This window comes from Thalassophryne amazonica, chromosome 12, assembly GCF_902500255.1.
Source record: "Thalassophryne amazonica chromosome 12, fThaAma1.1, whole genome shotgun sequence".
Classification (NCBI taxonomy): domain Eukaryota; kingdom Metazoa; phylum Chordata; class Actinopteri; order Batrachoidiformes; family Batrachoididae; genus Thalassophryne; species Thalassophryne amazonica.
This window is the reverse complement of record NC_047114.1, coordinates 32097554-32112099: the sequence shown is the minus strand read 5'-3', so window position 1 is coordinate 32112099 and position 14546 is coordinate 32097554. Positions and strand designations below refer to the sequence as shown.

At 40.6% G+C, this 14546-nt stretch overlaps 1 protein-coding gene across 2 annotated transcripts in view; it reads left to right on the top strand.

The window, feature by feature from the left end:
- Positions 1–14546, top strand: part of gk5 (glycerol kinase 5) — a 59859-nt gene that overhangs the window by 20422 nt on the left and 24891 nt on the right. Inside the window, exons 3-9 of one of the 2 annotated variants that reach the window (XM_034183943.1) lie at positions 1339–1414; positions 2762–2855; positions 2970–3101; positions 6410–6485; positions 8200–8261; positions 8348–8421; positions 11452–11512. In XM_034183943.1, the coding sequence (XP_034039834.1) occupies positions 1339–1414; positions 2762–2855; positions 2970–3101; positions 6410–6485; positions 8200–8261; positions 8348–8421; positions 11452–11512 (575 nt within the window). Of the gene's footprint in view, positions 1–1338; positions 1415–2761; positions 2860–2969; positions 3102–6409; positions 6486–8199; positions 8262–8347; positions 8422–11451; positions 11513–14546 lie in introns of both variants that reach the window. The other variant, XM_034183944.1, reaches the window with a different exon arrangement.

Below are 14546 nucleotides of genomic sequence, written 5' to 3'. Positions count from 1 at the left end.
ATGCAGCCTTGACACATATGGCATGAGTCCGGTCCATACATTGGTTGTACTCTGGTGTCCAGTACTGACAGGGACTGTGCAACGGGAGGAACACAGCGCTCCCTCCCACTCCGGTCCTGTGTTTGCATCCAGATGTTTGGACATCGTGCAGTCTTCAGTGGCTTTTATGTCTGACGGCAGTCTGTGTCATCTACCTGTTGTCCACATATGCTTTGGATGCCATCGTGCAGGTGTGGATGAGGTAATCTGGATGCGTTCTGACACGGCTGACCATCCCTCTTTCCCTCCCGACTGCATCCAGTTATTGCAATTTTTTTGCCATTTGTCCTGCACATTCTTGCTTGTGTGATGGGGCTTCAGAAACCAAGTGCCAAAAAGCAATGACAAATTGTGCATAGCAGAGATAACCAATGTTCTGTGAAAATTATCCAAAAGATTTCAGAAACCGAAAAAGTTGGGGAAAAAAACACCACAAAAAAAATTTTATTCAAGTGCATGAACTAAGTACATACTCGTAACATCTGATCACATCTAATTTAGCTTATGAAAAGCCACTTCTTACAGGACCTTGAAAATTTTTTTCCAAGGTAAGATTTTGTGGAATTGGAAACTAGTGTTGGTGGAGGTTTGCGCTGTGCGAGCACGATGCTCTAGTTAAAGGTGTGCTCACAGTACTGCAATGACTGTGATGTTAAATTTAATGCCAAGAAGAGTAATGTCATGGTTGTTAGACGCAAAGAGGATTGAGAAATAATTTTTCCTGATTTCCACTTGAGTAATGCGTCTATCATAGCACACAAGAAAATAAATAAATAAATAAATCCTCTCATAGCACACAAGAATGGCCACTGTATAAGTGGTGTCCAGATGTCACTAGACCTCTTTGTTGGAGTAGGCCATAATTGAACATTGCCTATATGTGATAACAGATCTGTTTAGGTCCCTTAACAGATCAGATTAAAATTGTATATCTTCTAAGATGCAGAAAATACGGTGACTAGATCCTTCTGGGGTAATTTTTTGTTTCTTAGCTTCCTGAAGCAATGAAGGCACATTGCATATTAAAATGCCAGCACTGTTGCTATTTAGTTACACTTATGACTGTTGTTGCTGGTTATCTTGAGTGACCTTCTTCTTGGTTCTCAGGGTACCACTTGTCTAGATGTGATGACATCAGTGCAAACAATACTTTTGATCATGGAGCGGTTTATGAATTTGTTTGGCACATTGTCTGTGGTTCTAGAAATCATCCAAAAATATTTTAATGTGAATCTCCTCACCATATCTTTTACTCACTATAGCCATTTTATTCCTTGTGTTGCTGTGCCCCCAATGCAGATGCAGGTGTACAGATGGGTCAGATAGAGGCTCTTGGCATCTCCACTCAGCGAGCCACCTTCACAACATGGGACAGGTAGTCAAATTATGTTTAATATGCTTTAAATAGGACTGCAAGTAATTATTGTTTTTGGAATTCATTAATGTATCTTTTTTCACTTAATCAGTTTAATGATTGCTTTACTAGTCTATTATTTTCTGATTAGTTGATTATCATTTGGTTAATGTAACAGTAAATCATAACCATAAATTGTACCAATAACTTTCAACTTTGTATTCAAATAGTTGGTCAGAAAAAAGTATTTTTCACTAATAATAATAAAAAGTTAAAAAAAAAAATCCAACAGGCAGAGGATATAAACCAGAGCTTGACTGATATATCGCTTGGTTGATAATATTGTCTGGCGTGAGCCTTCTATGGACATTTTGTTATCAGTATAATTTTTGCAGATGTGAAAACATTTATTTTACAGCATAAACACTGCTGACTGTTAAAAATGGTATCATTATGTAGTTTGTCCAGCAGAGGGTACTCCAACAACATTGCGTACAATGCTCTCAAGTTTGGGTGGGACCCCCATCAGTGCTTGCTCAGATTAGTAGCAAGAGACAGAGGCAAAGCGACCAGCTGCCATTTATTTTCAGTCAGAGCGGGTGTTTTACTGCAACTAGAAACAAGTGGCTGCTATGCTACCAGCTAGGTTTGTCCACAATATACAAGAAATCTATTTTATGCAAATGCTTAGCAATATGACACTGCAGCTGCCGATCTGAGAGGAGGCAGCGTGACAGAACCGTGACATACACTTGTTGGTTATATTTATAGTTATTGATAATAAAGTTTGTGTTTAAACTGTGAAACATCAATCCTCAATTACATTTCTTTGCCACACGGGTTTTTAACAAAATGTTTGGAAGCATTGCCATATTTATGTATATAACGTAGATACATCAGTTTGGTGAAATTTTTACGACTTAATAATGGTTTCGGTATTGGTCCCCCCCCAAAAATCCATATCACTCTAACGTTAATATCAAGTTCAAAACTTAAAAACACTGTCATGAAAAAAAAAATTATGGAATAAGTCTTTGCCTCTTTCTGAGAGACAAAAATGCAGAAGATAAAATCCTGACATATTTCACAGGGCTGCAACTAACAAATTGTTTTCATTATCTTTTAATCTATTGATTATATTCTAGTAAGAAAATCTTTCAAAACCCAAGTTGATTCCCTCAAGTGTCTTGTTTTGTCCACAGTGTAAAGGTATTCAGTTTCCTGTCAAAGACAAATAAAGAAACCAGAAAATATTCTAGAATCTGAAATCAGAAAATTTGACTTAACTTCCCTTGAAAAATTCAAGGCATATGAAATAATTATTATCCTGCTTTCTTAATCAAGTTTGTTTCACTTACTCTCTGTCAGGAAAACTGGAGTTCCTTTCCATAACTTCATCAGCTGGCAGGACCTGAGGGCTGCAGATCTGGTGAAATCCTGGAACAGATCCTGTACCATGAAAGTGAGTCTGTGGACATCTATTGTCTCTAGCTCACACATAGTTTTTCCACATGTGAACAGTTCATGAAGGTGAAAACGGTTGAAGTACATTGTGGCTTTCTTTCTTTGACTTTAGACAGTCCACGGTGCAATGAAGGTCCTCTACTTCCTCACCAGGCAGAATCGTTATCTTGCAGCAAGTCTTATAGTCTTCTCTACTCAGCATGTCACCTTACGCCTTGTCTGGGTCCTTACACACAATAAGAAGGTTTGTCTGTATGTCTGTCTATGCATGATGATAGCCTTTCCAGACTTATGTAAGCCGGGAATGACTAGACAAAGAGAGGGCACCCCTACACAAAACTGTAGCAGCGATGTGTTAATCAGACTGGATTTGTTGGTGGCTGCCTGCTGGTGTGGAATTTACTCATCATCTGTGGTCCACTAGTGTCAGTAGTGCCTTTCTCCTCATTGCCAAGTAGAGCCACTAAAATTTCAGCAACAGTTTACCAGGAGACATGAGAGGCTCAAGCCTCGATGTGATTTATTTTGTTGTATGAAAATCTTTCTCTGTTCCACTCCACTATGAAGCTGTGAGTAGTGATGCAACAGATAAAAGTTGCATGATGTACAATTTCTACAATCACAGTCAGAGATGCTGACAACCCTAACAGAGTTGTCTAAGTGTCTTGGTGCCTCCTCCAGACAGATTCATCATACAATACCATATTGTTTGTATTTCTTAAGCCCCCGTCACACATAGCAAGAATGTGGAGGAATCATTCCGACACGGCAAATATTGCCATAATCCGACGCAGTCAGGAGGAAAAGAGGCGTCATCAGCCATAGTCCGAATGCACCCAGACTGCCTCGTGCACACCTGCAGGATGCAGTCCAAACATATTTCAGACAACGGTCAGATGATACAAACTGCTGTCAGACCACACCGACAATGAAGCTGTCACCCACCCACTCACTCACCCATGCAATCAAATCTCACTCAGGGAGTGACACTTTGGTCTGTGCTCTGAACGGACGGGGGCGTGGCAGTTGTTGACATGGCTGGTCCTGGACATCAGAGCTGCAGAACATGCACCACACGTTTCGACGGACACGTGCGCGTGTGCACTTGCTGTACTCACATCGAAAGCATAAAAACATATATAACTTGCGACAGGCTGGAGAGCGTGCACACTGACAGGTCCACCTGGACCAGACCGTCCGTTTATGTGGACACGCAGCACACGATCTGAACGTCACGTCTGTCTGACAGGACAGTGAACGGGGCACCGCATGACCATACAAAAGGCCAACAGTATGACAAATTTACCACATATCAGCAGAAAGACAACATAGCAAATGCTGTTTGGTCAGTTATCACAGTGCTTTTCTTCTTTTTTTTTAGAAAATACGTTTGTCTGCTTGTTGATTAGAGCCATTTTATGCTCCTGTTATGAGACAGTGATTGTGGTGCAGTGGTAGAATTGCATTATGTGTGAAGGGGGCATTTAGCTTTGGCTACATTAATTTTTTATGACACACCAATCTAAACAACCAGGATGGTTAAAATAATGCAAAAATTTGGATTTAATACTTTGTGTGCATTGTGTCAGTTTTGGATCAGCTTTTTGGCTTGAAACCAGTTGGCAATATCTGGCAACACTGTCACTGATGTGCGGCTGTGGGCTCGTTCATGCAGTGCAGCCAAATGAGAAATGATCTGGAAGAATTTGCCATCATACCGGCAACATTAAATAATTAACTCCTTTTACCAGACTCTCTATGACTGAGAACAACTTTTCTGCTCCTCGCTTTTACCAAAGTCTCAAGCTGAGACACTTTCCATTATTCCATAAAATGCACTTAGAGTTCTGTATGCTGACAAACACACACAAAAAACCCAAATTAAATGCTCTCGCTGAAGAAAAGACAAGAGTGTGGAATAAAACATAAATATATCCAACTGAAGCATAGGCAGTCTCACACATGGCTACAACCCCTGGCAAAAATTGTGGAATCACCGGCCTCGGATGATGTTCATTCAGTTGTTTAATTTTGTAGAAAAAAAGCAGATCACAGACATGACACAAAACTAAAGTCATTTCAAATGGCAACTTTCTGGCTTTAAGAAACACTACAAGAAATCAAGAAAAAAAGATTGTGACAGTCAGTAACGGTTACTTTTTTAGACCAAGCAGAGGAAAAAAATATGGAATCACTCAATTCTGAGGAATAAATTATGGAATCACCCTGTAAATTTTCATCCCCCAAACTAACACCTGCATCATATCAGATCTGCTCGTTGACATTGACCCTATGCCATGACATTGACCCTATGTGTCTTTTTGCAAGGAATGTTTTCACAGTTTTTGCTCTATGGCAAGATGCATTATCATCTTGAAAAATGATTTAATCATCCCCAAACATCCTTCAATTGTCCAAAATATCAACATAAACTTGTGCATTTATTGATGATGTAATGACAGCCATCTCCCCAGTGCCTTTACCTGACATGCAGCCCCATATCATAAATGACTGTGGAAATTTACATGTTCTCTTCAGGCAGTCATCTTTATAAATCTCATTGGAACGGCACCAAACAAAAGTTCCAGCATCATCACCTTGCCCAATGCAGATTCGAGATTCATCACTGAATATGACTTTGATCCAGTCATCCACAGTCCACGATTGCTTTTCCTTAGCCCATTGTAACCTTGTTTTTTTTCTGTTTAGGTGTTAATGATGGCTTTTGTTTAGCTTTTCTGTATGTAAATCCCATTTCCTTTAGGCGGTTTCTTACAGTTCGGTCACAGACGTTGACTCCAGTTTCCTCCCATTCGTTCCTCATTTGTTTTGTTGTGCATTTTTCGATTTTTGATTTTCGATTTTGAGATTTTTGCTTTAAGTTTTCTGTCTTGACGCTTTGATGTCTTCCTTGGTCTACCAGTATGTTTGCCTTTAACAACCTTCCCATGTTGTTTGTATTTGCTCCAGAGTTTAGACACAGCTGACTGTGAACAACCAACATCTTTTGCAACATTGCGTGATGATTTACCCTCTTTTAAGAGTTTGATAATCCTCTCCTTTGTTTCAATTGACATCTCTCGTGTTGGAGCCATGATTCATGTCAGTCCACTTGGTGCAACAGCTCTCCAAGGTGTGATCACTCCTTTTTAGATGCAGACTAACGAGCAGATCTGATATGATACAGGTGTTAGTTTTGGGGATGAAAATTTACAGGGTGATTCCATAATTTTTTCCTTTAACAAAAGGCACAAATCATTTTTTATAGTATCTGCATTATTTTGGCTTTTATGTTTTTATTTTTATTTTTTTTTTGTTGTTATTTTGTAGAGATTTGTTTTCTCTGACTTTAAAGGGCATCTTTTTTCTTCTTAATAGGAAATTATTATGTTTTTTTTTTTTTTTTTTTACATATGTCAGATGTATAAACGATCAAAGATAAGTACAAGTATACCTTTTAGAGGCACTGTACTGTCTCTCCCTAAGAAGGTGAAAAATAGGAATATTAACAGTTTTACAGTCTGATTTTTGTTTCTGTCTTTCTTCTTCCAGGCTTGGCAGGCTGTAGCTGAGGGCAACTGCTGCTTTGGAACTATAGACACCTGGTTACTGTTCAAACTCACAAAAGGTGGATTTGGCTGTTTTTGTGGTCACCTCATTTGAGTGCATCTCTGTTGTGGATATGCATAAAATGTCTTTTGAGAACAGTCCAGTCCAGCAGTATGTAATTTACAATGTGGATTGTATTAGTTAGGGTGGCTAACAGCTTTGATAGCACACAGTGTTCTTTGTGGGTCTGATCCTGTTGCATCACTGATTGTAAAGCCCCCGTCACATATAGCAAGAATGTGCCGGAGCCATGCCCGACATGGCAAATATTGCCATAATCCGATGCAGTCGGGAGGAAAAGAGACATGGTCAGCAGTGTTGGAGCACAGACAGACTGCCTCGTCCACACCTGTCAGATCGCATCCGGAGCGTATGTAGACGACACAGACTGCTGTTAGATGGCCATAAATGTCACTGCAGACTGGCCAATCTCCAAATCTCTGGATGGCAAATACGGACCGGAGCGCTGTGTTCCTCACGCGTGAGTGTGCAGCATGCGTGGGGCTGCAATTATCACTTAGCCCTGTGTGTGTGTGTGTGTGTGTCTGTGTGCACGCGCGCGCGCATGTGCATGCATAATGCTGCATGGGCCACTAAGCATGCGTGCAGGGCGCACTGGACAGCTTCATTCAAAGTTTGCTGGCATTGGGCCATGCAGTCCCTCAGACGGAGCGCCTTTCCAGGGCTCTTTCTTTTTTTATTGTTTGCCCACTTCAGGAGCACAATGCAACACTGGACACCATGATGGTTGGATTATCACATGGAATTAATTTTTTCTTTTGGGTGAGAGGATTTGAGCCACACACAGCTGTCCCAGCTTCACGTCCACACGCACGCTGTGAAACACTCCTGGGCCGCTGTTGGAGGTGAGATTCATGTTTATTAATGCTGTAACGACCTGGCACAAGTTCCATGTCATATCTCCTACAGAGTTAGAAGGTGATCATTTATTACACTGTGAGATCCGTCCAACTCCGAGCCTAACGCATGCAATGACGCGTTACTGCGCACCACAGAGAGACGCAGCTGCCCGTGTTATATGCAATTGTGATAGAGACAATAGTTCACATTATTTGCATCACCCATGGGAAGGAATGGACAGATATTTGTACTGTAAGGTCTATTGTGGATATAACAGCCTGTTCAGATTTGCGGTGGCGTGCGCGTAGTAGCGCATGGAGCTTTCGGTTTGATAGCTGCTGTTTACATTCACTGTACATGATAGTAATTCATAATTATTATCCTGATGAAGCGTGCCACATACATTTCAACAGTTCCTTTGCCCTCGGGGTGGGGGGTGTCATTATTATACGTCGCACGTGCAGGTCATACCAGCAGGCTTTGCGCTGTCAGATCCATCTCGAGGTTCCCTCGTATGCACTCAAATCATTTTGGATCCCATTTTGCCACTATCGGAATATGTAAATTGCAGTCAGATGGTCCTCAGAATGCACATGGACCGCCGTCGGATAGGTGTCTCATTTTGACGGCGCCCGGAGAGTTTTGAACATGTGCATCACACTCGGGGCCGCCAGCCGATTTTGACCAACTGTGTCGACTTCCACAGATGGGTGTCAGAACATTTCGGAACTGAAATCTGATACTTTTCGGATGGGCGCCAATTCATAATTCCGACGCCATTCTGTGTGATTCCGGCTGTGTGTGATGGGGGTATAAGTGTTTAAAGGCAGTTTCTGATGTCCTTGTCATTTCTTCCATCCTTCCTTTTTCAGGACATGTCCACGCCACGGACTACTCTAATGCCAGCTCAACTGGGATTTTTGATTCTTATCAGGTCTGGTGTATGCCAGATTTACTTGTTGTTTATTGTGCTGTATGTTGTAAATTTGTTCCTCATCCATAACACATGCCCCCCCACAGATGTGTTGGAGTGGCTTTCTGTGTTCTCTTGTTTCTCTTCCTCTCTCTATTCTACCTGAAGTACACGACACAAGGTGAGTCGCTCATTTTTCAAACATTGTATAATACAACCCCTGGCAAAAATTATCACCCTGTAAATTTTCATCCCCAGTAATACTGTGAGAAATCTTGGAGTCATTTTTGATCAGGATATGTCATTCAAAGCGCATATTAAACAAATATGTAGGACTGCCTTTTTGCATTTACGCAATATCTCTAAAATCAGAAAGGTCTTGTCTCAGAGTGATGCTGAAAAACTAATTCATGCATTTATTTCCTCTAGGCTGGACTATTGTAATTCATTATTATCAGGTTGTCCTAAAAGTTCCCTAAAAAGCCTTCAGTTGGTTCAGAATGCTGCAGCTAGAGTACTGACGGGGACTAGCAGGAGAGAGCATATCTCACCCGTGTTGGCCTCTCTTCATTGGCTTCCTGTTAATTCTAGAATGGAATTTAAAATTCTTCTTCTTACTTATAAGGTTTTGAATAATCAGGTCCCGTCTTATCTTAGGGACCTCGTAGTACCATATTACCCCATTAGAGCGCTTCGCTCTCAGACTGCGGGCTTACTTGTAGTTCCTAGGGTTTGTAAGAGTAGAATGGGAGGCAGAGCCTTCAGCTTTCAGGCTCCTCTCCTGTGGAACCAGCTCCCAATTCAGATCAGGGAGACAGATACCCTCTCTACTTTTAAGATTAGGCTTAAAACTTTCCTTTTCGCTAAGGCTTATAGTTAGGGCTGGATCGGGTGACCCTGGACCATCCCTTGGTTATGCTGCTTTAGACGCAGATTGTGGGGGGTTTCCCATGATGCACTGTTTCTTTCTCTTTTTGCTCCGTATGCATCACTCTGCATTTAATCATTAGTGATCGATCTCTGCCCCCCTTCACGGCATGTCTTTTTCCTGGTTTTTTCCCTCAGCCCCAACCAGTCTCAGCAGAAGACTGCCCCTCCCTGAGCCTGGTTCTGCTGGAGGTTTCTTCCTGTTAAAAGGGAGTTTTTCCTTCCCACTGTTGCCAAGTGCTTGCTCATAGGGGGTCGTTTTGACCGTTGGGGTTTTTCATAATTATTGTATGGCCTTGCCTTACAATTTGGAGCGCCTTGGGGCAACTGTTTGTTGTGATTTGGCGCTATATAAGAAAAAAAGTTGAGTTGAGTTGATCCCCAAAACTAACACCTGCATCAAATCAGATCTGCTCGTTAGTCTGCATCTAAAAAGGAGTGATCACACCCTGGAGAGCTGTTGCACCAAGTGGACTGACATGAATCATGGCTCCAACACGAGAAATGTCAATTGAAACAAAGGAGAGGATTATCAAACTCTTAAAAGAGGGTAAATCATCACGCAATGTTGCAAAAGATGTTGGTTGTTCACAGTCAGCTGTGTCTAAACTCTGGAGCAAATACAAACAACATGGGAAGGTTGTTAAAGGCAAACATACTGGTAGACCAAGGAAGACCTCAAAGCATCAAGACAGAAAACTTAAAGCAATATGTCTCAAAAATCGAAAATGCACAACAAAACAAATGAGGAACGAATGGGAGGAAACTGGAGTCAACGTCTGTGACTGAACTGTAAGAAACCGCCTAAAGGAAATGGGATTTACATACAGAAAAGCTAAACGAAAGCCATCATTAACACCTAAACAGAAAAAACAAGGTTACAATGGGCTAAAGAAAAGCAATCGTGGACTGTGGATGACTGGATGAAAGTCATATTCAGTGATGAATCTCGAATCTGCATTGGGCAAGGTGATGATGCTGGAACTTTTGTTTGGTGCCGTTCCAATGAGATTTATAAAGATGACTGCCTGAAGAGAAGATGTAAATTTCCACAGTCATTGATGATACGGGGCTGCATGTCAGGTAAAGGCACTGGGGAGATGGCTGTCATTACATCATCAATAAATGCACAAGTTTACGTTGATATTTTGGACAATTGAAAGGATGTTTGGGGATGATTAAATCATTTTTCAAGATGATAATGCATCTTGCCATAGAGCAAAAACTGTGAAATCATTCCTTGCAAAAAGACACATAGGGTCAATGTCATGGCCTGCAAATAGTCTGGATCTTAATCCGATTGAAAATCTTTGGTGGAAGTTGAAGAAAATGGTCCATGACAAGGCTCCAACCTGCAAAGCTGATCTGGCAACAGCAATCAGAGTAAGTTGGAGCCAGATTGATGAAGAGTACTGTTTGTCACTCATTAAGTCCATGCCTCAGAGACTGCAAGCTGTTATAAAAGCCAGAGGTGGTGCAACAAAATACTAGTGATGTGTTGGAGCGTTCTTTTGTTTTTCATGATTCCATAATTTTTTCCTCAGAATTGAGTGATTCCATATTTTTTCCCTCTGCTTGGTCTAAAAAAGTAACCGTTACTGGCTGCCACAATTTTTTTTCCTGATTTCTTATAGTGTTTCTTAAAGCCAGAAAGTTGCCATTTGAAATGACTTTAGTTTTGTGTCATGTCTGTGATCTGCTTTTTTTCTACAAAATTAAACAACTGAATGAACATCCTCCGAGGCCGGTGATTCCATAATTTGTGCCAGGGGTTGTATACATACATGCCGTACATATTACTTATTACACTATTCCTTTATATGACATATTACACTGCATACTATATATGACTCTACAAATTTGCATAATACACTACACACTGCATATTATACTCTACATCAGGGCTGCACCAATCTGTTCATGGAGGGCACATGTCTGCCTACTCTACTGACACCTGATTATTTAATTTGGATGTTTCCAATCTCCTCATTGGCTGAGCACAACCTGTTAAATATCTGTGGGTGGAGCAGGGAGAGTCAAAAAGCATGAAAGGGCAAGTGTTCTCCAGGCATGTATTTAGGCAGCCCTGCTCTACATACTACACATTACTCTACATTACATTACACACATCTGACTTGAGGCTTTGATCTTAAATTGTTCATCTCTTGTGTGTCCTTTTATTATTAGACTGTTTTTAACTTTTCTCAGATGCCAGAAGCAATTTTACTGTTTTGTTTAGACTGCTTTTCACCATATCTGTGGTTTCTATCTCTTGATGCACCAGCCATCACTTTGGTTCCACAGACCCTTGTATCTTTGGAGTATCCATTCCCATCATGTCAGTGGTGAGTTATTGGTTTGTTTGTTTTTTTATTATGCTTTCTACTGTTTCTGTGAAATAATTAGAAACAATGTGAAGCTTCTGAGTCTGTTCACGCCAATGTGTCGACATCAATGTCACAGCAATAAAGCAATCAAATTTTATTCAGTGTTTATTGAATTAGAAACTGAGGTTGAGAGATTTGTGCTTATCTGTCTGACAATATCAGTTTGCGTACAAAAGGAATTGGAGTACGAGTGATGCCATTTTAACTATCGTGATTTTCATTTTAAAGCATCTTGAGAGTTCCTCTGCATATGCCAAATTAGTTTTTATTGATTTTAGTTCTGCTTTTACCGGTATTCAGTCACACATCCTTCTTCAAAAACTTGAACCCTTTCTTAATTAAGTGGTCTCACGCTTTCCTATCAAACAGGTCATAGCAGGTGAAGTTTAATTCTGTCCTCTCTGATGTTGCATTAAGCAGCACTGGAGCACCTCAGGGCTGTGTTAGGCCATCATTTCTATTTACATTGTATACCAAAGACTGTGTCAGCTCCCAGCCAAACCAGTATGTTGTTAAATATTCAGACGACACTGTAATACTAGTCTGCTAAACACTAATACCAATTTAAGTAGTCGCAAATCTGGAGTGGACAAGTTTGTGAACTGGTGTGACGCCCACTAACTGCAGATTAACACAAATAAAGCAGTGGAGATGTTGGTGAATGAGCAGATGGCTGTGGGTGGACAGGAAAGATAGTATAAGATCATGTGTTGCTGAATTTGCACTAAGATGCTGGTATGGTTTTGTTGATTACGTATTTGTATTTTAATTTTGATCTATTATGTAATTGTTTTTGATGCATGGGTGGTATGTGTTGGATGTATTGTTTGTGCAGCAAAACCCTCTGCCCAAGGCAAATTTCAGCCTAGGGAGAAAGACACTTTGACTTTGACTCGGATGCAGTAGACATTTGACAAAACTGATAGATTTGTGGAATTGATAAACACATGCTGGAAAAAGATCAAACACTAAAATGGCATTGCAGTTTTGAGTAACACCATTTATTACATCTGTTGTCCACATGACCTAAATAATATGCAAATAGGTTAATGGTTGCTATGGTAATTCTTCCCCCTTCTCTGATGACACATGTGCCAAGTTGTTTTATTTACAGCTGTGGTGAGAATGCTTTGAGGCGTACCAAGCGAAGCTGAACATTACCTTAGGGTGAAAATGACCTGGACAAGATAAAACACATGCTCGAGTTTTTTTCTCTTCTCGGGTCTTTTCAAAGACACAGTCTGGGGCATCAGCAAGTTGTAAACGCCTTTGGATACGTCGCAGATAGCATTTCATTCTTTATTTGCTCAGCGTGTTAATCAGCATTAATTAATAACCCCCACTGTAGAGTGTTTTAAGTCTCGTCTTAAGACCCATTTTTATGCTTTGGCTTTTAACACCGCATGAGTGTGTGTGTGTGTGTGTGTGTGTGTGTGTGTGTGTGTGTGTGTGTGTGTGTGTGTGTGTGTGTGTGTGTGTGTGTGTGTGTGTGTGTGTGTGTGTGTGTGTGTGTGTGTGTGTGTGTGTTTTCTTTGTTTTTGTACAGCACTTTGGAAACTATGTTTGTGAAATGTCCTATATAAATAAAGTGGTATGGTGTGGTATGGTAATACTCTTGGAATATGAAGAGCACACACTTTCAAATTGTGATTCCAGCGTTAAAATAATCATTTTTTCAGCCCCTGATCACCCATCCTATGTTGCCTGTACCACTTGCCTGTGCATCCAACTTAGCTACCCCCAACAGCTGTGCAGACATTAGCTAGGTGTAACTCTTTTCTCGTATTAATAATTAGGGAAGGTATTTGCAGGTCTTGATCCCGTCAGGTCTCAAGTAATAATCAGAGTAGGTCCTAATATTAGTGCTTGGGTGGGAGGCCACTTAGGAATGCCAGGAGCTGTAAGTGTGTTTGTCCATGTAGAACTGGTGGTGTATCAGGAAGGACAATTTTGTGTGTTTTCATTCCTTGTATGCAATTTGTGTTTTACATTGTAAAGTGCTGAATATAAACTTAATTTGATTTTGATGTGATTAATATTGAGCCTAAATGATAAATGGACTACATTTATATAGCGCTTTCCTTCTATATCAGAAGCTCAAAGGGCTTTACAGTGATGCCTCCCATTCACCCATTCTCTAGCCTAGGTCAGGATGAATACACGGACGATTTGTGCTATGTAGTTGAGAGTGATGAAACTCAGATAATATGACAAACCCCATGTCGAATTGCTAGTAGGGTGATTTTCTTTCCTCTGAAATGGTTTCGAGTAAGAGCACTTGTACTTTGGACACTGGTCTTATTTAAGTATACATTATTAAAGGTCTCGGAATAGTTATACATTTTCAGTGGTGCTTGGCTGGGTCTGGGGTTAATTTCACATGTGCCCTGTTTAGGTCATTTCTGTTGGACCACTGTCAATTTCCTAAGATGGTTTGGTCATTTGGGGAGGTGTGACTTCGCATTCAAACTCTGGTCTGAGCCAAATAAACTGTAAAAAGGGGGTCTGATCTGGTTCCAAGTGGACCATTGTATTTGTATGCTTGTGAGTAAACTTAAATATGAACCACTTAACAAAACCAAATGTGAATTCTGTATGTTGGCATGTTTTGTTATGAGACATTTGCCTCAGCAAATCCCCCCCCCCCCCCGCCAATGGAAATCAGCTTAGCACAGTTTCCAGAAAGACACAAAAATATAGAATGATGTGAAGCGTACAATGAACTACTACAAAGAAAAGTTGACTAGCCGTCACCAGTCTGTAAAACAATGTCTGTCACACACAAAAAAGAAACCAAACTATGCCCCATCATGACTAAAACAGATGAAGATATCTATAACTCTAATATCTTATCTGCTTTAAACTGATTCCTCAAGTTTCAGGTGATGTAATCCTTGGACAACAAACGGGTCAGCAATAATCAAATGGCCATGAATTTTGCAAAGATCGCAATTTTTCAGTTTTTGTCTATGTTGATCAACTTTTGTCAAAA